Raw genomic sequence first — 24,975 nt, 5'->3', positions numbered from 1 at the left:
GGTCCCAGATAGTACTTGACACATGTCTCCCAATCACAGTTATCAATCAGTCAAATTTCTTTGTTTTGAGGCCAATCACAAGGCAAGAAGCCTTTTGGTTTGGACAATTTATTAGGTACAGCCCCTCAACATCCACAATCCCCCCCCCCCATCACCTTATTGCGACACTGGATTTAAGATGGATTCATGGCTTGAGGAAAGTACATTACTTTTCTATTTTTTATTAAATGGAAAGCTTTACTATACATGGTCATGGTTTTTTTTTTACTACAAAATAAGCCTTACTATAAACTATCTTTTTTTCCCCCACCATCCAAGGACTACCAAGTGCATCCGTTTACAAAAACCTTATGAGACTCAGATGACTGATGAGAAAAATATTCTTAGAAGTAATATGTTCTGCTAAAGCGTTCATTTATGTGTGTATTCTTCATGAGACAAAACTGATACTGTACTGAACTTTTCGCAATTATTTTCCGAAAAGCAGGTGACGTAAAGCAGCACGGTTATCCACAATAATACCAATTGAGCCCGTCGTATGGGTCACATGCAAACAAAGGTGAGGGGGGCCCCCAGGGATCAAATCGGGCCAATTTCGAAATGATTTTCTAGCGACCAAGGCGGAGTGAAAGCGCGTAACGGGGCCTCTGATGAGAATGAAGAAAAGAGGTGTTGTCCTTCCACCGAGGCGGGGAGGGAGGGGTGTCCCACTCACATGACATGGCTGTGACTGTGTGCCGGGGCGATGGCTGTGTGTGAGGTTGCGTGTGAGTGTTGAGTCCTCCAGAGGCAGCAGACCTTCTCTGGCCTCCACCACAGCATCCCGGAAGATGGGAAGCTGAATATGAGGTAATAAAAAAAAAAATTGCCCTTTGTATATTGGCGTTTATCACATTTATTTATTTATTTTTTCAGGATGTGAGCAAAAGTGAGGCGAAAGGCATCCCCAGACATTCAAGACAAGAAGTGTTGGGATATTCGGCCGCTGATCCTCCATGGGCTCGATGTTCTTCAAGTTGTGTTGCTGCTGCTGCTGCGCCGGCGACGATGACGACGACGATGAGAAGCAGCCCTTAGTGGGGTAAAACATTTTTCCGATGCCTTCATGTTTTTTGGAAAGGGCAAATGAAGCCCTGACCTTGAAATTAGCTTAAGTTTAATACGAGATATTTTACCCAGATTTTTTTTTATTTGTTGTATTTGATCAAATTGCTTTCCAATGTTTGAATCTATTTATTCATACAAATTTGTATAAAAATTATACAATGTTATGAATTTAAAAAGTAGGAACAGCTGAGTAATAGCTGAGAATCGGGCCGATACGACATTATTTTAGGGTATCGGATAATCACAGAAGCTCCGATACTAGCTATCGATACTTCCAAAAAAATCTGACATTGACAAGGTCCTCCTCAGCAGTAGTTGGTGCTGTACTGCGACAGGTTAACAAACGATAATATCATAACAAAATATCCGTCCGCATCGGCAAGGACTCCGGATCCGTTGGAGTATTTCAGCCGCGAAGTGCAAAAGCGCCGTGACGAGGAGGCCAACCTATGGAGCGAGCCGGGGGACCCGAGCCACTCGGAGCGGGATGACGACCGGACGCTCTACGCGCTGCTTCAGGCCCGCAACAAGACCCGTATGGGATCCACGGTACATCCACACACACACACAAAAATGAGAGTGAGGCAGAATGAAGGAGCTTTGCAGTTTTGTCCTTTGTAGGGCTACCGCCGCCTGAGCGTGGACATCGAAGCCATGCGAGACACACGCAGGGAAGTTCGGGATAAGTGGATGACCATCCTGGAGAATCTTGGTGAGCACCATCTTTTTTTCTTCCATATCGAAGTTATCCACTCTTGTCGTGCCATGTGACATTACAAGATGGACTCCCATGTTGTCCATGTTTTAGGCTTCATGGCCGAGGCCGACTCGCTGCTGACCGTGTCGGCCGGCGCCTCGCTGGACCGCATGCGCAACGTCGCCGCAGCGCGCTCTCTGCTGCAGACGCTCCACACCCAGACGTCGCTCTTCAGCAGCAGGGAGCCACCGCCGGAGCGATACCTCTTCATCCTGGTGAGGAGCCTAAAAAGTGTCCATCGAGTACAGTCTTGACAAAAGATGGTGACAAAATAATTTTTCTTTAGGATCGCTTGCTCTACCTGGATATTGCCGAGGACTTTGTGACCAAGGCCAAGCGCTTCTTCCCGCCCCGGGATGACTCCGAGGAGGATGAGGCGAATCAACTCGGCATCAACTTGCCGCTGCTGCTGGCCCGAGTGGAGGCCACCATGAACGGCGCCCCCGACGACGACGACAGCGGGGGAAGTCTGGAGAAGTCCTGAACGACTGCAGTAGCACCAGACCACAGGCAGGGGGCGGCAGACATCAAGGTTAGATCCTGTTCATTAGCGTCACATGACGAGACAACAAGTTGCCTAACCAAACAGCTGACTCGTTCAAATATGTTTGGAGAAGAGCAAGCAGTGTTTGAAAAGCCCCCTGCAGCCATGCTGCTCTTTGTATCTGTCCTATTGACATTGATAACAAATAAAGTTGCAAGCCTCCCGAGTCCATGTCACATGTTGTCAGCGGGTTATTTGAAGTCCAGACTGATTAAAAGGAGATGTTTTTGGCGTGGGTGCAGCTGGTGGGTACTCGCCGCTCCGCCAGGCACGCAGCAAATCCCGGGACCCGGCGTGGGGCGCCGTCCGGTGTCTGGTGGTCCTGCTGGCGCTCAGCTGTTGCTGCTGCTTGCTCTTGTTATTATTGTTAAGTTCGAAACATTTCTGCTCAAGGTCATGTTTGTGCCGTACACAAAAGACAATTATGGCTTTTTCTACAAAGACGCTATTCATTATGTGGAACATAAAAACCTCGTGGCTACTTGGGTTTGTTGTCATGGTGATCACAGCGATTTGAAGAGGATAAAGAATATATGTCTGTATTGGTGGATGCGCTGCCTGCATATATTATTTTTTATTTTGGCTGCATCACCGTTGTAAGCGACTGCTCTGCTAAACCAGTTAGGATTTAAGGATTATATGACAACCTTTTATTAGTCCATCTCCTCCTTCCTTCAAACCAAAACAAATACTTTCAAAATGGCCGCTCGCCCTGCTTTAGTTACCACCCCTTGACACCCCCCCCCCCCCAAATTCCTTTTTCACTACCCAACTGTGCGGTGTGGTGACAGCTCATCCAAATGTCACCTTCTTCCTGGCACAACCCAATAGACCCCCCCGCCCCCATACGCCCACCAAAATTATCTTAAAAGGTGTCCGCCGGTGTGATGCACCACTGACATGTTGTGAGATGATACACTCTCTGTCCACCACGGTTGTCATGGTGTCATAACATGTCTAATCAGTTGCAATGTTCTTCCCTGTTTTAGATGGCGATTAACAATTTCTAACCCTTATTCGCCATTAAAGCCTGCCAACTAAATAGCATGCTAAATAACACTTTAAAACCTTCATCTCATCTAGTTAAAGGGACAGTGTGTAAAATAAGATATCTATATATATAATTGATTTAAATATTATATAATATATAAATTATTTATATATAAATAAATAAATAACAGCTGATTATGCCATGGTAGCCATTGTGCTTTGCGTATGTGTTATATCACTACCCAATGCAGACGAGTGAGTCACTTTTGTAACCTCACACCAGCAGACAACTTTCCAGCTGCCAGCGCTTCCGAGGCGATGTAATCTGAGTGCGGAGCGTGCCGCTCTGTCATTGAGGTGATGAATCGATGGATGCGGCAACCGTGAGGCGGGAGCTAGGAAGTTTGATGGTGTCACGCGGTGTTGTACCAGCACAAAAGATTAAAAAAAGGAAAAAAATGAGTTTTTATCTTGACGTGTCAGAATTAGGCAACCTAATTGTCTAACTACCTGTCTCAACCAATCATAGCAGTCTAGCATTTTTTTTGGGGTGACTAAGTCCAGCTGAGCACCAGTTTATCAACTGCCGTAGCTAGAGGGGGGGCCGCGGGGTCACTGCCCCCCCTGAAATACACTTGATGCCAGGCCATATAATTAACTTTTGTCTATTTTCAGATTTCAGATCCATGTTTCCAGGACCAAACAATGACTCTATCAAAGGAGTCAAGATTTAAAGGCTCAAAGTCTTAAAAGCTGGTGTCGTGTTTGAAAAGCAGCTGTTGACTGTTTCCACATTAGCGGAGGCTCATCCACTCTACATTAGAACCAAATGCAGATCAGCCTGTTGTGTTTGTTTTTGGTTACATAATCCCTATACAGTGTGTAAAGCAAAGGTGGAAAGTGTTGGTCCGATGACCCCTTGGTGGGATTTCATGCCAATTAGTCTGAGCAGGGGAGCTTCAGAGCAGCTACCCGGAACACTTGTCGGTGTCCGGTGTCAGCGCACGCTGATTGTCCGGTGACAACACGTATCTAAAATAGCAACGGCGTGTCCATAAAGGCTGTGGCATGACTTCAACCCCGACACACCAGGACACACAGAGGACAAAGAGGAAGCCATCTGGAGCATTGCCACACTTTGTTTCAAGTCCATCACAGTTTATCTGAGCTTCAGGAGGAAGATGCCGGTGTGTACCATTGTGGAGAAGTGTAACGGCGTGGTGGAGGGAGCGGAGTTGTCGTGTAGCGTCCGGGAAGAGAATAGAGCCCAGAGGGAGAGCTACTGCGCCGATTGGAAGAGCGTCAGCCTCAAGACTCAACCTGAGGAACGGTAAGGAATGGCTTTAAGTGCTTCTTCCGTCCCCCAAAATAACAAAAAAGTATCGATTTGTGGGAAAAATATTATCGGGTAGCAGTTGTGGTCATGATTACACACCCAAAAATGGCCTTTTTGGTTGATGCCCGCAGGAAGACGATGAACATGAAGGACACCTCCCGCAGGGAGACCCTCAGTCGGCAGTGGAAGGCCTCCCCCCTAACCCAGTCCTGCCCGTCCGGCGTTCTCCGCGTAGGAACGGTGGAGCGTGGCGTGAGGGAGCACCAGCTGCTCCCCAAGCGACACACCCTGCCCTTGCCAATCTTCACCCCCGCCGAGCTGGGCGTCCGTATGGGCCGTGGCAGCCCGCACGCCCCCGAGGACCTTCAGCCCTTCCCCTTGGCGGACGGCGCCTGCCCCACCAAGAGGAGCGTGAGTGAGATCACGCGGGACCTGCCGCCCGTCAAGCCCACACTCATGGAGTTCTCCAAGGCGCCCAAAGCCCTGGGGCGCTCCATGTCCCAAGAGGCCCAGAGAGGGTGAAGCAAATATGGACTATGGGGTGGATGAAGAACGTGCATGCACTTGTGACATCCTAAACCGTCTGTTTTTCGGATTTGTAGCACTGGCTGTTGATGCCAGCACAGCGAACAAAGACACGATTGTGTTCTTACTGTGATAGTGGGTGGCAAGAAGTATCGACTGCACTGATAAAAAACAAAACAAAAAAAAGCATAGGAAGGAAGCATCAAATCAAGCACATATTTTTTATTACATTGAAAATTAGACAAGGTTCTGTTCTTACTGGGATGGAAAGTATTTGAAAGGAAGTGTCACGTGTAAGAAGGACGGAAGAGCAAGTGGTTCTGGAAACATCCTTGCATGACTTTGTGTACATACAATATTTGTGTATCTTGTGTGTGTTGTGTTCTTTTAGATTTTGAATTTGTGTTTTTACTAATAAAATCAGAGCTGCTTTTCACTTTTTGTCTTCAGCCTCTTTAATTTTTATTTTTATAGTTCTCAAATGACTTTTTGTCCTTCTGCGTGGATGCACAGACATTTCAAAATAAAATGAATACATTTAAATTGACAACATTGAAATGTTGATACTACCCGAAGATGATGTAAATAACTTGAAAAATATTGACATATGATCAATTTCTTCTTAACATCGATAGTGGTCATATTAAACAATGATTGATGACGTTTGTTTAACCGGAGATGATCACGTGACGGGCGGAAGGACACCTCGACCGAACAACGACCTATCGATGAGGATCGCGGAGTGATACACTGCTAATGAAACCACGCGACGCGCGTGCGCGGAGAAGAGGTAAGCAGTCGTAATATTAAGTGTAGTTTGAAAAGTTTTAAATGAATCCCAACTTTAGCAATTTAACAAGTAAGTAAGTTTTGCATTTGTGAAAACTTGTGAGTCATTTCTGTTAAACATGCCACTTACCAATTGTTTAAAAATTTACTGCAAACATTTACAAATGTTCACCTCTTTCAGGAAGTCAAGAAAATATTTCTATTCCCAGAATTTCAAAATGTCACTTTTCTACAACATAACCTGCTTCTACTCAACTAATTCAACATTTCAATTACTAATCAATCCTATAGCATTGCATTTCAGTTGAGCTGCAGCTTTTAAACAGCCACACACAACTTCAACAGATTGCATCGTGTAATTTTACAAATGGCCTCTTATAACTTGTGAAATTCTATTTTTAGGGCCGAAAGAATAAATAGTCGCTTTCGCTCAAGGGAGCCAACAGAGCTTTTGTCAATTTGAGCCCAATGGGCCCATTTGAAAGTTTTTATTTTAAGAGGCGGCTGTGATAATGCAACAGAAACAAATATGGCGCCTACACTTTATTTGCACAGCAACGTACTGTTGCGTGAAGGTGTTCCACCTCCACCCACACCGCAATATTTCCGAACAATGGGTGTTAACGACAAGTGAGCCTCTTCTTTTGCTTGGCAGCTACTTGCTCCGCTCTGTGATATTAATAGCTGGATAAACCAAACACTGGCATGGCATCAGCGTGTTCTAACCACTTTGAACTCTTAATCTTGCCACGTTAACGGGGATCTCAATGTGCTCTCTTCTTTTGAAATGACCCCCAGGAGACACTGACGACGCGGCGGCACGGCCCACCATGGTCCCGGGTTACCAGGCCACATGGAGAGGACACGTGGCATTTCATCGGGTAAAATTAACACTTAACTCATCATCACACTCGTTTCCCCCCCCCTTAATGGATCCATAATGTTAATGATCCATAAGTAGATGGTGGCTTGTGGGCCATATAGGTCCATCCCTGGCGTATAATCTAAAGGGCCACAATATTAGGTACACCTGAACAGATATTCTTGCATATTCTCGTGTTGTGATCCAATAGACATGATGCTGACAGCTGATCCTAATGTTTTGACTCTACGTGTAAACAGCAGCAAAGTAGGACTGTCAGTCTTTACATTGCTGCCCTCTGTTGGTCAATTGGGGGTAATGCACTGTGGAATTTGTAACGTTTTTCCTGATATGTTCAGTAGTTTTTGTTTTTTTATAAATATCCGTCTTGTTTTATTTTCTTAAGCCTCATTTAAGTTGTAGAGGATATAGGTCACATGAATTGTGGAGTTGAAAAGGTTTGGTAATACTCTTAGTAGTCGACTATAGTCTCAATGTAAAAAAAAAAAAATGTTGTGGATTTTTCCACTTGTTTCAGAAATTCCGTGCTGTTCAATTAATCAGTCAGGAGTGTGTCAAAACTTTATTATTGTCTGTCGTTACAATGGCAACAGTAATGGCCTTCCTTAATATAGTATTAAATCTTCGTATGGTGTCTGATGAGCTGACGTCATTTACACACCTTCCTTCCCATCATCATCCACATCATCGTCGTCATGTCCTCAATCAGGCCTCTTGTTATCGCATCCGCCATCATTATCACCATTGTCAAAAGACGGCTGTGACATCACTGGTCGTCGAGGCTGTTAATTGGCTGTCTGGTGTGTGTATGCGTTAAACCTCCCGATTCCACAGAATTTATTTTATTTTTACTGTCAGTAGAAGTGGTGCTGTAATCTTTTTTTAAAAAAGATTTTTTGTTATATGTCAAAGAGAGGTGTCAAAATGAATCGATTAATCGGCAACAAAGCAAATTAATCATCTTGCATTGTAATAATCGAGTAATCGTTTAGAGATTTTTTTTTAATGCAACTGAAATGGTGTTAGATTATTCTATTAATCAATGGAATAATCGATATTCTATAGTTGTCACATACATTGTGTGCGTGTAGTTTTTATGTGCACGAGTCAAATTAAAGCACAGTATTTCGAGTTCCGTTTATTTCCTACGGAAAACGTTTTCGATTAGCCACAGTTACCTTTCTATAAAACAGACTTTTTCGTGTGAACTGGCAAAACTATTTCCTCTAAACATCGCAAAAAAACTCCTGCGGCTCTGTTAAAAATAAAGAAGTAAAACTTTTGCCCTCCAACACTTTTCTTACCGTTGTCACAAGAACTCCACATTTGCAGGTAATGTGACGGGCAGGACACAATGTGATATGAGCAGCTGTTTTTTTTTTTTTTTTTTTTATAGTTTATGTGCAGTGACAGTCGGCCGTCGTCTCCTTGACATGACTAATAGGATGGTTTGTGGGTGTGTGTGTGTGTGGTGGTGGTGGTGGGGGAGCGGTTGCGGCATATCGAGAAGTCAACGTGGGTGCTGATGCTGAGGAAGAGATGGGACTATAATGAGGCTGTGTGCCTGGAGGCTCTGTGGCTCCCGAGAAATTCTTGCTACCTGTATTGAAGAGAAGGATCCACCTTGGAGGGTGCTGGGGTGGGGGACCATGTTATCTTCTTGTCACAAAGCCCAATTCTGCAAAAGACAGGACATCATGTAAAACTCAGACAGCAATGATTTGCCTTCACTCCCCGGCGTAGGCCAAGAGGAAGTTTTTAATCACCCCCCCCCCCCTCCTCCCACACCACCAATTGATACTCACGTTTACAAACATTATAAGGTCTATTTTTATCTTCCAAGATGGTGGGTTGTAATTGTAGCCCATCTGTTGAGGTGCAGAGGTGTAGACAGGCGACCAAAAAAAAAAAAAAAAAGAAAAGAAACACACATATAAAAGCCAGCATCTGCAACGTGCATATGCATCACACACGCGCCCACACGACACTTGCCCACACACCCAACACGACCGAGACCCCGATTGAGTCACTAGGATTTTTAATTTGGGTTTGACATCAATTCTATGCTCCAAACTCATTGGGCCACTTCAACGAGAAATCAGAGCTCATTAGTGTTGCTTCCACTTGGACTTTATTTTTAACTTTAGCCACCACCAACTGTTGGCTGCTTGGTGTGTCGCTATAGCGACCAGTGGAAGGAACATCCCCTGAGAATTTTGTACAAGAAATGCAGCCTAATTAAGACTGAAACTTCATTTGTGTGTGTTGCTCTTTTTTATATGTCATTTTAAAGGGTCGTATATGCTGAAATTTAACAGATGGCTGTGTTTAGGTGACCTTTGACCTGCTTTTTTTTTGGGTTAATTCTGGTAAATTCCCAAAAATACTGTAAAGTTGTCTTCCCATGTCATCTACTTTTCGTGTGTGTGTGTGTGTGTGTGTCCTCCAAATTTGCTACCAATACTTACAATGGACAGCTCAAGCTCTACTTTGGCAGACAACACTAATTAGCGCTGTGTTTACATTCCCTGCACTGATGCTAAACACTTAACCCCCCTTGTCCCCCCCGCCACCTCATTGAGGAAGAGGGCTGCACCCCCCCCCATCACATTTCCGGCCCTGCAATCAAAACACTGTAATCTGCACGGCTGTGTGTTTAGCGTGTGGGTGTATAGATGGATCTTGTTCATATTAGCAACACGTGTCCGCCATGTTTTTTTTGTCCAAATTAGCCTCAAGGCTACGTAGCGGTTAGCATGCTTACGAATAACTATCATTGTCACAGGAAAATTTGTTCTACATTTATAAATTAACCAAACTTTATTTATAAAAACACTTTTGTGGATAATAAATAAGTAAAGAAAGTCAATAAATATTACTTAAGCAAGTTATTAAATAGCTGCGCCTCGAGTCCTTTGCAGCCCTGAGGTACTCCGGCAGGTCGTAAAACTGGAATGGTGACCCGCCGTGATGGAGTGCATGTTCGTGTGTGTTTGTGTGACATCTAACTTCACCCAAGGGAAAGAACAAACAAGCAAAGCATATTTAATTGGCAGCGCCGTAATTCCCGTTCTATTCTCCCTTGCCGCCCACGCAGCACACATTGAGTCCTTTTGCAATAACACGCGCTTCTTTTTATAGAACACACACGTGACCAAACTTGGGCCGTTAAAGTGAAGGGATGGTCGTCATATACGGGGAAAGGTTGCGGAAGCCCGAGGCGGTTTGTGAGATTATTTGTGATGGTCGACCAGTGACGGACGGCCACACTCTGATTGACGTCTTGAGCGAACGCTAGTCTGCTGAGTTGAACATTGGCACGTCGCTGTAATATTTCATGGCAGTCACATGCACTCGCTAATGTTCTTCATGGTGGCTAAAAGTTTAGCGCATAGCATTAATCATGATTTATTTATATGTAGCGAAGGGGGGTGGCCATTAGTGGAATGTGCTGCATGTCAAAACAAATAGTAAGTTAGCATGCAGCGACCGACACCTACACACGCACACATTTACATGTGGCCGTTACGCCTTACCTTGTTACCTTGGCAACAGCAGCTCGGCAGTATGGAAGGAAAGATGACTTCTTCTAGGGGTAATGGTGGGGTAATGGTGGTGATGATGATGATGATGTGTGGTCCACATTTGGTCATTTCTCATCCTTACAAATACAAAAAAAAAAAACAATGCACTGCTTCAGGTGGTTCAAATTGGGTAAAGGTGCGACGTGGTGAATTGTGGTGCTCGGGAGGGGTGGTGGGGGGGGCACTAGCACCCTCTCCAGCCAATTAACACGTCTTTGTTCATATCCACACTTTATTAATACCTAACAGTGGACTCCAATTATATTGTATTCAGATGTCTGTGCTGAGGGAAGGGAGGGGGGGGGGGGGGGGCGTTTTCAAGCTCAGATGTGGTCTGATCTTATCAATGGTTAGACATGCGTCATCTTGAGAAGATGCACACAAAGTGGTTGAAGACTAAGTTGATGAAGATAATCTAAGGTGGTTTTATGTCATTGATGCTGGTCTGCACAAAGTCTTAAGATGGTCTAAAGTTGATTAAGATGGTCTAAGGATGGTACAGGATGAAAGTTGTTCTGTGTGATCTAAGGTAGCTTTGTGGTGGGTTCGTAGGGTGGTCATGGTATGATGTCGTTTAAGGTGGCCCGAGGTGGTCATCTAAAACCCGGAGAGAAATCATCGTCCATCTTTATATTTTGCCCAGAAGCGTGATGCTAAATAGAGTTGGGTGCTTTTTTTGATCTTCTTAATAGGATCATGGAAGTAGGGCTGATCCAGCTCAGTTGACGGTGGCCTCGGGCATGGTCCAAATTGCAGAGGAGAGTGAGCCGCCTTCTTCTTGGTCAGTTTGAGGAGAATATTGACACCCCCCCCTTCCTGCCAAGCAGACACTGACAGTACAAGAACAAGAAGGAACAGGACTGAATGTCCTTTCCTTCCCTGTCAAGGTGTCTCCGTGCTACCCTAGCTCAGGTGTGGATTTGAATTCCCTGAATTGTTCAACTCGGCATGACAGACTCTTTTGTGCTGCTTCCTTTTGAAAGAATACGATGCATGAGCATAAATGGCAATTTCTCCATATTGTTGCTTTGAACAAGCGATTAAGATTGAACTGGATTCATGGAACCCGTGTGTGTGTGTTTGTGTGTGTGTCATGGGATAACCCCTGTCAGGCTTTGGCGACGTCTGAATGCAAAGTAATTGAGATGAAAAGAAAAGGCCTCACCTGCAGATAGCGTTCGAACGGCGAGCATTGTTCCCTGCCTACTCCTTTCAATGCGACACATCCCATTAGCAGGCGGCTGAATGGGCCCGAGAAAGGCCACTCGGTCCTGAAGGGAACCGTACGCACGCCCGGAACGAATCTTTTGTCGATCCCGCCCCGCCTGTCAAAAAATACAGGAGGGAATTAAAAAGAGGGTTTTTTTCGAGGAGAAAAAAAAAAGTGTCCTTTTTGGTCTTGCCAGCGCGGCTTGAACGCTGTTCTTCTTGACATCACTTCAGAGCCGCTGCGATGTTCATTATTATACTGCCGCTATAGGTCAGCCGCGAACCTTTTTTTTTTGACAAGCAAACATACTCGCCGGCATGAGGAAAAAAGAAATCCACGTCCTCGCTGTCATCATAATTAATACCAACACAGCAACCTTCATGTCCTGCTCGCATGGGAACACACAAAAGTGTTTTTGTAATTAATTCACTTAAAATGGCCTATCAGTGTTCTAATGTGTTTTATACATTTTAACTTGTGAGGTCCATCTTGTGCTATACGATTTTTTGTTTTTTTTTAGGGGGGCGCGTGACTATCCGTTAGATTATTGCCACGTAACGGTACCCACAAAACAAGTTGATCATCATGTTGGCTGTTGTTCTCAGCCGCCAACATCTAATTATCGGCAGCATTTTGATTTATTCATGCTGTTTCTCAGGGATAGCGGTGCTTGGGAGCGTTTGCCGCTCTGTTGCACATTCGCGCACGCCGCACGGGTGTGTTGTCGAGGCGCTCGCCCGGCTCTTCTAGCGTGTGTTGAAATAATCATGAGGGCAGCGCCCAGGAGGCTTCGGTGGCCGACGCAGATGTCTATAAGTCGCCTTGATGTTAAGCTAGGCTCCAATGTCAATTCAAACTATGGTTATTGACGCACTAGAGGAGCGTCAAGTGGCTTGAGTGTCGCGCACATTTTTGAGTGGGATCAGGCTAAGTGCTGAAAGTGACGAGCCCTTCCCTTTTGATTTTAAATGAAGCTTTCTAAAGTGTTATACTAGTTTTGAGTCAGAATGTTTTGTTTTGCTGACAGACATGTAAAATGTAGCATCGCACGTAAGCATTTTTGAGAAATATATTTTTCTCAAGCCACATGTTTCCATGGCAATGTGATTATTGTAAAAAAATCTGGCCAAATGTTTTAATGCAAACAGTCCAGGTTTGGTGTACTTTTCATGACAGAGTCAGGCTTTGTTGCAAAACCATTTTTTTAATGAAGTATTTCCACATTCATACATTCATCCATCAGACAGAGTTCGTGTGCAGTGATATATATATATATTTTAATCTTTGCAATCTCCTTTGGTACAAAAAAGACTTCATGCAGCATATCGTTTCCAAAGTGCAAACCAGAACCCGAATGAGAGCATGCCAAACATATAAGGACCAGCAGCATCACTCCATAAAACTTTCAAAAGCGAGAGCGTGTGCTTGAAAACGTGCAACATTTGTTCCATGTTTCCTTTTATTTGCGCAAATAAGTGGTACTGCTGAGTTGGTTGATGTTGTTCTTACGCACACACACAAGACAAGATTGCAACAACAAATCACAACCATGTCTTTTTCGTTTTAAAACAAGAATTAAATTACAATCACCCCGAAATACAAACGCGACACGAAGGTGAGGTAACAGCTTGTAAACATTTTCGTCACTTTTTGTTCAAGTTGGCAACTTTTAAACTCACTTGAACGATCGCCGCGTATTCGGTTGGCTGCTTTTACGCACAAACTTTACGCACAAAGGTTGCTGCTTTGGAGTCACTTGGAAGGAAACGTGACCGTGTTGCATATCTAATCCTCACTTGAATGACTTGTCGGGGAAAGGCAGGGGGGCGCAAACGTCTAATAAGTTCATGCAGAAGAGTCCTTGGTTCCCTCGCCCCCCTTTAAGTGAGTCCAATCATGCCGGTCTCCACATCTTTGGACGGCCGCCGCTCCTTCACCAGGAAGTTGATCATGCTCTCGGACTTGATCATCAAATTGCATCCCAGGAAGAATACCCCGAAGAGCACCGTGAGCGACAAAACGCACAGAACGGCGATTTGCACCACGCGCATCACCAGCAGTTTGCGCTCCTCCTGCAGGAGAACCAGAGCGCCTCCGCCGTCTCCCACACTTCCACCGCCCGCACCGCCATCACCGGTCACCGCCTGCTCGCTACCGTTGCCGGAATATGCGACCAGTGTCCCCGCCAGAGTCTGGCTGCCATTTAGTAGCGCGCCGTGCGTTGCGCCGAGGAACGAGGAAGCGTTCATGGCTCCAAGTTGGGGTGAAGAAAAGCCGAGCAACTTGGCGTCATGGAACTAAAAGAAAAAAAAAAGCCAATGTGGAGTTTGGTGCGTAATGCTCACAACTGGAGTGAACTAAAATCAAAATAAAGTTCTAGATTGATGTCTGCCTCCGGGTGGCTTCTTTTCGTGGGTCCTCTTAAGAGTGTGCAAGGTGTAATAAGAGACTGTGCGTATGCGTGGAGCCCCGATTCCCCCCCCCCCCCCCCTTTACCCCACCACACCACCCCCTCTCCAGAGCGCCTTTTGTGACAAGGCTTTGGTGCGTAGCGAGTCATGATGAGCTCCCCACCAACTTGCAGCCAGTTGCCACCCTTTTAAAAACATTTTAGAATTACCTGTATTTATTTGAATTCTCCTGCCAGACGAGACAAAACTTTTTGTCCACATATGTAAATCGGGGTAGAAATTTCCGCTACAGCTCTTCATAGGCTCCACTGGGGTAGATGGTCCTAATAAAGGAGCTTCTGAGTTTAAACACCGGTTGCCGTGGAGACGTCCACCTCCACTTGGGAGCTGTCAATTCCAGCGAGTTATGACTCTGAAATGAAGAGATGAATTAATAAAATGTGATTGAGCCGTGGCAAATATTTATTGCAGTTATTGGCAGGGCTTTTTAACCCTCACTACACCTCTGCCAAGCTGCGGCTCCATATAAATCCACTTTTATTAAAATGAAAAAAAAAATCAAGCATGAACTTCTTTTGAGCGCATGTTTTTGGTTTTTTTAAGCCTCGTGGCAGCTGGCTGACCTTTAGGTTAATTTTGAAGAAAAAAAAAAACACTTGTTAGGGTGATGATAATGGCTGTCATGGTAATCACCAAAAGGCCACCGCCCTCAATTTGGGAATCTCCTGATGAGGAATCGGCTCGGATGCGGCACACAAACACCTCTCATGTTTTGCTTTGCTCTGCTTTTACGTGAATAAGATCTCATTAGTCGGCGGACTCACCTGCAGCTAATTAATTTTCCGTATGCAAATCAACCAAGTGTAATTGTGTCTATTAATAAATCAAAGTGTGTTTATGTAAAGTAGCCCAATGTCCTTCAGATAAATCCTCTTTTAAGCGAGCTAGAGGGCAATTCAGCCACGGAAAGACCACACTTTCTTTTTCATACTGGATATTACATTCATGGCACAAAGTTGTTTTTACTCTCCAATGAAATAATCTCATTATCTAGCGGATTAACCTGCAGCTAATTAATCTGCCGCATGTTAATCAACTCGTGTCAGTGTGTTTATGGAAAGCAGCGTGTACTTCATGTTAATCCTCCTTTTGAGCTTCAAATAAAGCTACGCATTATTTATTAAATCCCTTTTCATGAATATGATCCAGACCATTGAAGCACTCTTGGACCTGTTGCTCAAACTTTCCACAATGAGTCCAAACTTCATAAAGATATATCGTGGATGCATCCAGGCGCGGATGTAAGACTTGTTTCCAAGCAACAGCGGACCTGGGAGCTCACTGACAGATGGTTGGTGAAGTTATTTTGAGACTGAGTGGAAGGGGTGGCGTTGTGGGGAGGGGGGACTTGGGAGGCTAGCTAAGGTCCTTGGGCCGACCAGAGGGAGGATGCAGGGAGGGGGGGGTGTTTGCACTTAGCAGAAGGGCCTTGGCAACCTAGCAACGTAAATTAAGCAGAAATGTCCTTGCAATGTCACTTTGGGTGCTACAGGTGGTCTGCGGGGATGAGAGTTTGCTAAAATGGCCGCCAAGTCATTAGAAAGATAATGTCAGAGACGGGGTGAGGGGGGTCAACACGTGCTTTTTTTTTTTATTATTATTAGTCATCACCCCACCATCTTGTCCACATTTCATCAATGTCACCTCATTTTGACCCACCCCCTTCACTCCTGGTTAAAGCTGTTATGGCAGCAATTGCGAGCGAGACGCTTAAAGGCCTCGGTAGAGATATATAACGTACAGGGCGAGACCCCGTAGCCCACCCCCGCTCTCATCATATCCCCTCCACTTGTCTTGTTCAGTCTTAATTGGCTGCCATATGACCCAGTCGAGTTCCTTCATTCAGTTCCGGAAAGGCCACTCATCTGTGGGCGAGACGCCCAACAAAAGGGTGCTGATACATCCGGGCCCATCAATACACACATCTATACACACACGCACACACTGAGTGAGCACAACTATTATTGTTCGACTTATTTGTCTATTTCTGTCACCCCGTTTTTTTTATAGGCGGTGGTAACCTAGCAACCGTCCGGAAAGCATGAGAGGGTTGCTGATGGGGTGGGGAGGGGGGGGGGGGGCATGAATGATTCAATATATGGACAGATAAGAATGTTTAAAATGCCAACCAGAAAATGTAGTGGGTCCGTTTTGTTTCTAAAAATTAAAGCTAATGAGTGTGAGGAGAACTTGAAGTATTTGTTTGTTTTGCAAGACACTGCTTTCTTAATTGACAGATTCCTATACTGCCTCATTAAAGATGTCGCTTGTGTTATTCAGTTTCGCCACTAGAGGTAGCTGTTGTACAACTTCCAAATACTGAGCAGATAAAACAACATTCAACATTTATTTATTTATACATTCATTCATTCTTATATTTATTTATTTATTTATTTATTTATTTACTTACTTATTTATTTATTTAGTGGATGAACTAAAAGCCATTTGGGGAAATTCAGGTTTTATTTTTTAAATCAAGGTGAACATAATCATAAATAGAGAGAGAGCACTGTGCGCGCAAACATCATCATTTAGGATTGTCTCATTGCATAAGCTTAATGCGGCACACTGCAAATGGTCCGAAAAATCCCATCCCAAGTGTGTGTCCTTATATGGTATTGTTTACTCAACGCAGCCCCTCTATGGTATTTACTACCCTGTGAGTGATTCACTGGCCTCTTGTCAATGTCTCGTTATGAATATGAACTAGATTAAAGTTTTACATGCTAATAAAGTGAGTGACTCCAAAAGAGGGTGTAGACTTTTGAGTGATGAGGAGGGAAGGACAGTGGAAGCGGATGTGCTGTGGAAGGAGAGTTTTGGTGTGTCTGCAGTAGTTCAGGAAGAATGAGGAAAGTTTGTCGCAGTGAGTGAAGCGGACTTACCATGAGGACACTACTGCCTGTTTTGTGCCTCCTTCTTACGTCCACTTCTTCACTTTATGGTGAGTCTTTGTAACTTTTCTCCCCCTGTGTTTACAAAAGTAATGTCACTTTGATTTAACTCAGAGATGCATTCCAGATTAAGGCTGTAACTATTTAAAATCAATTATTTTATTGGATAATTAAATCATTGGATGGACGGTAACACAAATGTTCCCGTCAATGGAAATGACACTTTATTTTAATCATTGTTTTTGTATGACAGATGTTTTTCCCTTTATACTAAAGATAACCATGACTTTTGCACAAAAAAAATTAATAAATTGCAAAACCAAAGTCTACTTTGCCATTGTGCGTAAAGTTGTAGTGCGTAAGGATGCATTAATCATCCCTCAATGGGCATGTTTGCTCAGCACTCTCCTGAAAGGAACTTGTGCTTGACGAGCGCTATCTTGCTCCCCCCGCGCTCTTCGGCGCTGAATCATCGAGGAAACGCAAATGCCACTCTGCGGCGGGAAATTGTGTCACTTTTTTGTGATGATACCGACAGGGTCCAACGTGTGCACGTCACGAGGAGTCACGACATGTCAGCAGTGTTTGACAGTTGACCCCAGCTGCGCATGGTGCCCGCAAGAGGTCAAATTATCATTATTTTTTTAATATATTATTATTTTATATTATTTTATTTATTATTAATGTTCTGTGTTGCAGAGCTTTGGGATGGGAGGGTCCGGAGTTTTCCGCTGCGACCTGAAGCAGAACCTGCTGGACGGCGGCTGCGCCGAGGCGTCTCTGGAGTCGCCTACCAGCACCTTGACGGTACTCGAGAATAAGGCACTAAGCGACAAAGCCTCAGGCGCGGCGGAAACCGTAACCCAGATCCAGCCTCAGAAAATCCACATGGTGCTCAGGCCAGGTGGACCAAATACCAGTCTAGAGACTTGAACTACGGTTCCTTCTGTTCTCTAACCTGGTTTCTTTACAGGTGATTCCAAGAAGTTCACTGTCAGCGTGAAACAAGTGGAGGACTACCCAGTAGACCTCTACTACCTGATGGATCTGTCTTTCTCAATGAAGGACGATTTGGCTCGCCTGCGTACTCTTGGTAACGAGCTGGCCCAGACTATGGGGAAGACCACCAGTAACCTACGCATGGGATTCGGAGCCTTTGTAGATAAAACCGTGTCGCCCTACATGTACCTGGCTCCTCCCGAGGCTATTGAGAATCCTTGTTATGGGTAAGTGACACCAAATGATCTGAGAAGAAGCTTTTTCTGTAATAGTCCCCTCTTGAAGGATTCACACGGAGTGTCAGGCGCAGTTCGGCTTCAAGCACGTGCTGTCCCTCACGGACAAGGTGGCCCGTTTCACAGAAGAAGTGGTGAAGCAGCAGGTGTCACGAAACATAGACGCCCCAGAGGGCGGTTTTGATGCCATTATGCAGGCGGTAGTGTGCAAGGTAGGATTCGCATGGCTTCCGATGATTTCTACCGTTCCTTACCTTAGCTCTCTTGAATGTATTAAAGGAAAAAATCGGTTGGCGTCCAGATGCCTCCCACCTTCTGGTGTTCACCACGGATGCTAAAACCCATATCGCCTTGGACGGACGTATGGCTGGCATCGTGCAGCCCAACGATGGACAGTGTCATCTAGATAGTGATAATGTCTACAACAAATCCACCATATTGGTAAAGATCTCCGCCATTTTTAAAATTCTTAAATGCGTTCAAGGCACGGGTGGGGTTTGAACCCACGATCTTCGGTTTACGAGACCGATGCCTTACCACTTGGCCACCGCGCCTGTGTTAATCAAAGGTGTACAGTCATCTAGTAGATAGTGATGATGTCTACAACAAACCATGGTAAAGAACACATTTCCAAAATTCTTGAATGCATTTTAGGCACGGGTGGGGTTTGAACCCACGATTTTCGGTTTACGAGACCGACGCCTTACCACTTGGCCACCGCGCCTGTGTTGATCAAAGGTGTACTGTCATCTAGTAGATAGTGATGATGTCTACAACAAACCATGGTAAAGAACACCATTTCTAAAATTATTGCATATATTTTAGGCACGAGTGGGGTTTGAACCCGACGCTTTACCGCTTAGCCACCGCGCCTGTATTAGTCGAAGGTGTACTGTCATCTAGGTAGTGATAACGTCTATAACAAAGCCAAGTGGTCAAGAACGCCACCATTTCTAAAATTCTTGAATGCATTTCAGGCACGAGTGGGGTTTGAACCCACGATCTTCGGTTTACGAGACCGACGCTTTACTACTTAGCCACCGCGCCTGTGTTAATCAAAGGTGTACTGTCATCTAGAATATAGTGATGATGTCTACAACAAACCATGGTAAAGAACACCATTTCTAAAATTCTTGAATGTATTTTAGGCACGAGTGGGGTTTGAACCCACGATCTTCGGTTTACGAGACCGACGCTTTACCACTTAGCCACCGCGCCTGTGTTAATCAAAGGTGTACTGTCATCTAGTAGATAGTGATGATGTCTACAACAAACCATGGTAAAGAACACGATTTCTAAAATTCTTGAATGCATTTTAGGCACGAGTGGGGTTTGAACCCACGATCTTCGGTTTACAAGACCGACGCTTTACCACTTAGCCACCGCGCCTGTGTTAGTCAGCGGTGTACTGTCATCTAGGTAGTGATAACGTCTACGACAAAGCCACTAGTGGTAAAGAACACCACCATATCTAAAATTCTGAATGCATTTCAGGCACGAGTGGGGTTTGAACCCACGATCTTCGGTTTACGAGACCGACGCTTTACCACTTACCCACCGCGCCTGTGTTAATCAAAGGTGTACTGTCATCTAGTAGATAGTGATGATGTCTACAACAAACCATGGTAAAGAACACCATTTCTAAAATTCTTGAATGTATTTTAGGCACGAGTGGGGTTTGAACCCACGATCTTCGGTTTACAAGACCGATGCTTTACCACTTAGCCACCGCGCCTGTGTTAGGCATAGGTGTACTGTCATCTAGATAGTGAAAACGTCTACAACAAAGCCACTAGTGGTAAAGAACACCACCATATCTAAAATTCTGAATGCATTTCAGGCACGAGTGGGGTTTGAACCCACGATCTTCGGTTTACGAGACCGACGCTTTACCACTTAGCCACCGCGCCTGTGTTAATCAAAGGTGTACTGTCATCTAGTAGATAGTGATGATGTCTACAACAAACCATGGTAAAGAACACCATTTCTAAAATTCTTGAATGTATTTTAGGCACGAGTGGGGTTTGAACCCACGATCTTCGGTTTACAAGACCGACGCTTTACCACTTAGCCACCACGCCTGTGTTAGTCAAAGGTGTACTGTCATCTAGTAGGTAGTGATGATGTCTACAACAAACCGTAAAGAACACCATCTCTAAAATTCTTGAATGTATTTTAGGCACGAGTGGGGTTTGAACCCACCATCTTCGGTTTACAAGACCGACGCTTTACCGCTTAGCCACCGCGCCTGTGTTAGTCAGTGGTGTACTGTCATCTAGGTAGTGATAACGTCTACGACAAAGCCAAGTGGTAAAGAACACCACCATTTCTAAAATTCTTGAATGCATTTCAGGCACGAGTGGGGTTTGAACCCACGATCTTCGGTTTACGAGACCGACGCCTTACCACTTGGCCACCGCGCCTGTGTTCATCAAACATGTAATGTGTCACCCAGTCTCGTTTGTCAACTTTCTGATTTTTTAGGACTATCCATCCTTGGCGCTTCTGACCGAGAAAATGTCCGAAAACAACATCAACTTGATTTTCGCCGTGACAAACTATGTGGTGCCGCTCTACAAGGTAGAAGCTTCATTTAATTTTGTGAACACAGGAACTAGGTCACATCATCCATGCTCTCTTTTTTCCCAGGAATACAGTCAGCTAATTCCCGGCACCACCGTGGGAAAGTTGTCCGGTGACTCTGGAAATGTTATTGAGCTCATTGAGGCGGCGTACGCGGTAAGAACTTGCTCCCCTCAAAATAATCCAGATTGTGATTAATAATCATTTGGTTGTAGAAAATTCGCTCAAAAGTGGAGCTGGAGGTTCTGGATGTTCCCGAAGAGTTGAATCTGTCTTTCAATGCCACTTGCCTCAACGGTGAAGTCATCCTCGGTCTTAAGTCTTGCTCTGGTCTGAAGATCGGCGACACGGTGGGTTGATATGATTGTTTGTTTCGCTTTCTTCAAAAACCAACCCTCGTCTTCAGGTGTCTTTCAGTGTGGAGGCTCAACTGCGAAGCTGCCCGAAGGAGAAGACCCAGACGTTCACCATCAAACCTTTAGGATTTAAAGACTCTCTACAGGTCACAGTGGATTTCGCCTGCACGTGCAACTGCGAGGCCGACGCCGACGTCGACAGCCCGATTTGCAGCAACGGCAACGGCACTTACGAGTGCGGCGTCTGCCAATGCCACACCGGGCGGCTTGGTCCTCACTGCGAGTGCTCGCTGGAGGACTACAGCCCCTCCGATGACGCCAAGTGCATCCCCAAACCCGACACCCCCGCCTGCAACAGCCGCGGCGACTGCCTGTGCGGACAGTGTTCGTGTCACGAAAGCGAATTCGGACAAGTGTGGGGCAAACACTGCGAGTGCGATGACTTCAACTGCCTGCGCTACAAGGGGGCGCTATGCTCGGGTGAGTGCACATGAGGTATTTGTAAAAAAATGTAGAGCAGCTTGGCTCACCGGGAACTCACCTGGTTGTCCAGATTACTCACTCCAGGTACTTTGATATCATTATTTTCATTATCTTAATGGCCCTGGTAGAATCATAGAAGGGTTTGGTTTGTTTGTTAGATGCGAAGGAAAGTTAGACCTTTTCCTTCCCTGCAGGGTTTTTTTTTTTTTTTTTTTTTTTTTTTTGAGGCTTTATGCAAGAACCAGCAAGCCCAGCCTTAGGGCCCATAAATGTGAAAGGCAGCAAGCGAAAGGAGAAGAAAGCTTGCATTCCTCTACAGGAAAAGAGGACAAACTGTTACTCTCTCCACCCACGTTGTGTTTTTTTAATGTCGCTTTCTCACCTTTTGTCACTGGCTTGCTTGTTTTACAAGCCAGATGTGAAATGATGTCAAGCTAAAAACGCCCGCTTAGCGTTTATCTTCACTCGTCCTGTCTGATCCAGATGGGCCGCCACTGCTGCATAGTCATTCATTTCCAAATCCTGGGTCAATTTCTTGTACTCTGTAAGAGGGGAGAGAACGGCTTGATTTTTCATCATTTGTGATTTTTTAAAACCCATTTCAATGATTGTAATGACACTTTCTTAGTGGTTAATGACTAAACACTCCCTCCGAAAGTCCACCGGTCCACTTGCCTGAACATGTTTCAAAGATCACACTCGGGTTTATTACGCTAGCAAAGGACCGCTGCCGACAAAAACAAGAGTAGGCGTGGCTTTAAAGTCCCCCATCTGCTAATATATTACCAGGTTAAACAAGAATGTTCGCACATTGGATCTCAAATGATGTGTCGAAACATTTAAACAGAATGGCGAGCCAGCAGTACCAGCATTAAATAATTCAACAGTCTTTCGACAACACACACACACACACACACACAGATAGGAAGTTTGCGACGACTCCAGCGGAAATGAACGCTAGCTCTATTTTTGTGTGTACTATTTTAGCTAACATCCTTTTCAACAGAATGAGGATACATTAAATCATGTGTAATCCTAACCCAAGGCCAAAGGTGTCAAACTCAAATAAATAAAGATAGAACGGACTAAATATGTTTGTTTGTTTCTCGTAGGCCACGGCAAGTGCAGCTGCGGCTTTTGCCAGTGCGACGCCGGCTGGGTGGGCGACAACTGCAACTGCACCACGCGCATCGACACGTGCATGTCCAATATCGGCCTGCTGTGCAGCGGCCGCGGAAGCTGCCAGTGTGGCGTGTGCCAGTGCACGCAGCCGGGGGCCTACGGCGCCACTTGCGAAAAATGCCCTACCTGTCCTGACTCGTGCACCATCAAAAAGTAATATATAAATACTTTGTTAGTAATAAATAAGTATACCTTCACCTCGAGTTAACCTTTCCCCCAACTGACTATGATATTTTGGATAAAAAAAAAGACATTTCTCTTGCTGTTTTATGATTTGATATTTTTATATTTATATATGTTTTTAATGTGGGAAAAATAATTTTGAGAGGAGTAAAAAAGAAGCCATTTTGTATTATATTAATTTCTTACAGGGAGTGTGTGGAATGTCAGCATTTTAAGAGAGGCCAATACACTGATGACAACAGCTGCAGTCGCATCTGCAGAGACGAAATTAGAGTTGTAACCCAACTCGGTGAGCATGCCGCCATCTTGACTTTTCTTTTTTTTTTTTTTTTTTAATGTAGGCCTCTCTGTCAAGGGCTACCTCAACCCTTTTTGTCATGCAGAGTTCCTCTCAAAAAATGCCGTGAACTGCTCATACAAAGACGAGAATGACTGCGTGGAGCACTTCCAGTATTATGAAGACGATAGTGGCAAATCCATCTTATTTGTAATAAAAGAGCCAGGTAACGCTTTATGGTGTGCCTCTGTATAATTAATACGGTTTAAGGTGACATATTTTGGAAAACAGACTTTTTAATACAATGTCTTCTTTAAAGACTGGGACAGAACAGCTTACACACGCACTTTGTCGTAGAATGTCCTCAGGGTGCCGACACCCTGGTAGTGCTGTCGGCCGTGGCAGGGGCCATCCTGCTCCTGGGCCTGGTGGCCCTGCTCATCTGGAAGCTGCTGGTCACCATCCACGACCGGAGGGAGTACGACAGATTCGAGAAGGAGCGAGCCAAAGCCAGGTGGAACACGGTGAGGATTTAAATTTGTTTCAGGGGAAAACCGTCGCCATCTAGAGGGATCTGTTTGTTATTACAGGAGTTCACATACACCCAATGTTGCATAGAAACAACTGCTAATTTTTCCACAAAAAAAAGAAAGTTCAGAAGAAAATCGGGTTTGCAAATAGGAGGGGGTTCACTATGTCTTCATGTTTCCTAGGCCAACAATCCACTGTACAAAGGAGCGACATCCACCTTCACCAATGTGGCGTACAGGGGCGCCTCCTCCAGTTGATTGCAGCTCTCAGGGTTCAACCACACACGCCAAATGCTTGCACTCAAGAGAACTAGTAATGACACGCAGCCAGTCACTGCAGCCCAGCCATATTTATTGTGGTCGACAAGGACTTGTAACTTGTACAGTTGAGAAAAATACTCACTCTTTTGCTAAATGCACATAAAATCTTGTCACGTCTACTGTATGCATATAAAGTTTGCACTTTTTCTTTTTTAGTGTTTTTTTTATACGTGGTCACGTTTTCATTACTGCTGCATCTGCTCTGTTTTTTTAAAGTCCTCTGAAAAATGGTAAATGATTTTAATAAATAGATTTACTGTAAGTTATTTGAAAATAACAACTGCAATTACTAATGCTCAAGGGTTTTTGCTTGCTGTAAATGTAGTATTATATGATGGTTTCAGGAAATGGGGGTGAAAATACCAATAAGTGATGGATGTATCATGTAAGTGCAAATAAATGCTTTTTAACGTGACATTTTGACACACCACAAAGAAGAGCGTTATTTGTGATCAATTTTGCCGAATATGATGACAAAGTGCGTCACTGGGCCTCAGTTTTAGCCACGCCCCAAAATAAGTCATTAAAACTGAAATAGTGTAAAACAGTTTACTGATTTAATTTCAGTGATTAATAAACTTCTGTCTTTGCACATATTTTCATAAATGATTTTCTATCGTCTCTTAGTTTGTCTGTGTAATCCATTTGTGGGAAATGTCTCCCTCCAGTGGATGCATTGCGAACTTCTGTTTAGGCGTTTAAGTAAGACAGTGGAAGCTTTCGCTCGAGCAGTAT

General features: G+C 44.6%; 4 protein-coding genes, 1 long non-coding RNA gene and 11 other non-coding genes across 16 annotated transcripts; 4 read left to right on the top strand and 12 right to left on the bottom strand.

Annotated features, from left to right (window-relative positions):
* The first annotated feature begins 69 nt into the window (after window positions 1-69).
* Window positions 70-2,584, top strand: mreg (melanoregulin). The gene is made up of 6 exons (XM_049744590.2): window positions 70-849; window positions 916-1,081; window positions 1,491-1,656; window positions 1,729-1,819; window positions 1,916-2,079; window positions 2,151-2,584. The coding sequence occupies exons 2-6, from the start codon at window positions 996-998 to the stop codon at window positions 2,346-2,348; spliced, it is 705 nt and encodes a 234-aa protein (XP_049600547.1). The 5' UTR covers window positions 70-849; window positions 916-995; the 3' UTR covers window positions 2,349-2,584.
* A 1,877-nt stretch (window positions 2,585-4,461) lies between these two features.
* tcap (titin-cap (telethonin)) lies at window positions 4,462-5,695 on the top strand. Its single transcript, XM_049744591.2, has 2 exons — window positions 4,462-4,728; window positions 4,866-5,695. The coding sequence occupies exons 1-2, from the start codon at window positions 4,580-4,582 to the stop codon at window positions 5,254-5,256; spliced, it is 540 nt and encodes a 179-aa protein (XP_049600548.1). The 5' UTR covers window positions 4,462-4,579; the 3' UTR covers window positions 5,257-5,695.
* A 343-nt stretch (window positions 5,696-6,038) lies between these two features.
* On the top strand, window positions 6,039-11,580 carry LOC137841036 (uncharacterized). Its single transcript, XR_011088347.1, has 3 exons — window positions 6,039-6,118; window positions 6,847-6,929; window positions 11,208-11,580. It is a non-coding gene; the product is annotated as an uncharacterized lncRNA (long non-coding RNA).
* Window positions 11,581-12,909: 1,329 nt separating this feature from the next.
* rprml (reprimo-like) lies at window positions 12,910-14,192 on the bottom strand. Its single transcript, XM_049744592.2, has one exon. It carries the CDS (start codon window positions 13,972-13,974, stop codon window positions 13,606-13,608), a length of 369 nt encoding a protein of 122 aa, XP_049600549.1. The 5' UTR covers window positions 13,975-14,192; the 3' UTR covers window positions 12,910-13,605.
* A 2,689-nt stretch (window positions 14,193-16,881) lies between these two features.
* itgb3a (integrin beta 3a) lies at window positions 16,882-24,655 on the top strand. The gene is made up of 15 exons (XM_049744930.2): window positions 16,882-17,140; window positions 17,629-17,714; window positions 17,790-17,994; window positions 18,064-18,316; window positions 18,375-18,537; window positions 18,605-18,766; window positions 20,810-20,905; window positions 20,975-21,064; window positions 21,124-21,258; window positions 21,315-21,744; window positions 22,860-23,082; window positions 23,301-23,401; window positions 23,496-23,615; window positions 23,747-23,913; window positions 24,103-24,655. The coding sequence occupies exons 1-15, from the start codon at window positions 17,083-17,085 to the stop codon at window positions 24,175-24,177; spliced, it is 2,364 nt and encodes a 787-aa protein (XP_049600887.1). The 5' UTR covers window positions 16,882-17,082; the 3' UTR covers window positions 24,178-24,655.
* trnat-cgu (transfer RNA threonine (anticodon CGU)) lies at window positions 18,808-18,879 on the bottom strand. The gene has a single exon. It is a non-coding gene; the product is annotated as a tRNA-Thr (tRNA).
* Window positions 18,978-19,049, bottom strand: trnat-cgu (transfer RNA threonine (anticodon CGU)). The gene has a single exon. It is a non-coding gene; the product is annotated as a tRNA-Thr (tRNA).
* Window positions 19,301-19,372, bottom strand: trnat-cgu (transfer RNA threonine (anticodon CGU)). The gene has a single exon. It is a non-coding gene; the product is annotated as a tRNA-Thr (tRNA).
* On the bottom strand, window positions 19,472-19,543 carry trnat-cgu (transfer RNA threonine (anticodon CGU)). Its single transcript has one exon. It is a non-coding gene; the product is annotated as a tRNA-Thr (tRNA).
* On the bottom strand, window positions 19,643-19,714 carry trnat-ugu (transfer RNA threonine (anticodon UGU)). The gene has a single exon. It is a non-coding gene; the product is annotated as a tRNA-Thr (tRNA).
* On the bottom strand, window positions 19,818-19,889 carry trnat-cgu (transfer RNA threonine (anticodon CGU)). Its single transcript has one exon. It is a non-coding gene; the product is annotated as a tRNA-Thr (tRNA).
* trnat-ugu (transfer RNA threonine (anticodon UGU)) lies at window positions 19,989-20,060 on the bottom strand. Its single transcript has one exon. It is a non-coding gene; the product is annotated as a tRNA-Thr (tRNA).
* On the bottom strand, window positions 20,164-20,235 carry trnat-cgu (transfer RNA threonine (anticodon CGU)). Its single transcript has one exon. It is a non-coding gene; the product is annotated as a tRNA-Thr (tRNA).
* On the bottom strand, window positions 20,335-20,406 carry trnat-ugu (transfer RNA threonine (anticodon UGU)). The gene has a single exon. It is a non-coding gene; the product is annotated as a tRNA-Thr (tRNA).
* On the bottom strand, window positions 20,503-20,574 carry trnat-ugu (transfer RNA threonine (anticodon UGU)). The gene has a single exon. It is a non-coding gene; the product is annotated as a tRNA-Thr (tRNA).
* Window positions 20,677-20,748, bottom strand: trnat-cgu (transfer RNA threonine (anticodon CGU)). Its single transcript has one exon. It is a non-coding gene; the product is annotated as a tRNA-Thr (tRNA).
* Window positions 24,656-24,975: the final 320 nt, after the last annotated feature.

The sequence above is a fragment of the Syngnathus scovelli genome, chromosome 16 (assembly GCF_024217435.2).
Source record: "Syngnathus scovelli strain Florida chromosome 16, RoL_Ssco_1.2, whole genome shotgun sequence".
NCBI lineage: Eukaryota > Metazoa > Chordata > Actinopteri > Syngnathiformes > Syngnathidae > Syngnathus > Syngnathus scovelli.
The sequence above is the reverse complement of the archived record's forward strand: the minus strand, read 5'-3'. Positions and strand labels throughout refer to the sequence as shown.

What these genes read in the sequence shown, in the direction of transcription:
- mreg (XM_049744590.2), top strand. Translation starts at nt 996, where the DNA reads ATGGGCTCGATGTTCTTCAAGTTGTGTTGCTGCTGCTGCTGCGCCGGC. An exon ending in GACCATCCTGGAGAATCTTG is followed by an intron (nt 1,820 to 1,915) that starts GTGAGCACCATC and finishes TCCATGTTTTAG; the next exon opens with GCTTCATGGCCGAGGCCGAC. An exon ending in AGCGATACCTCTTCATCCTG is followed by an intron (nt 2,080 to 2,150) that starts GTGAGGAGCCTA and finishes ATTTTTCTTTAG; the next exon opens with GATCGCTTGCTCTACCTGGA.
- tcap (XM_049744591.2), top strand. Translation starts at nt 4,580, where the DNA reads ATGCCGGTGTGTACCATTGTGGAGAAGTGTAACGGCGTGGTGGAGGGA. An exon ending in AAGACTCAACCTGAGGAACG is followed by an intron (nt 4,729 to 4,865) that starts GTAAGGAATGGC and finishes TGATGCCCGCAG; the next exon opens with GAAGACGATGAACATGAAGG.
- rprml (XM_049744592.2), bottom strand. Translation starts at nt 13,974, where the DNA reads ATGAACGCTTCCTCGTTCCTCGGCGCAACGCACGGCGCGCTACTAAAT.
- itgb3a (XM_049744930.2), top strand. Translation starts at nt 17,083, where the DNA reads ATGAGGACACTACTGCCTGTTTTGTGCCTCCTTCTTACGTCCACTTCT. An exon ending in CCACATGGTGCTCAGGCCAG is followed by an intron (nt 17,995 to 18,063) that starts GTGGACCAAATA and finishes GTTTCTTTACAG; the next exon opens with GTGATTCCAAGAAGTTCACT. An exon ending in TCATTGAGGCGGCGTACGCG is followed by an intron (nt 21,065 to 21,123) that starts GTAAGAACTTGC and finishes ATTTGGTTGTAG; the next exon opens with AAAATTCGCTCAAAAGTGGA.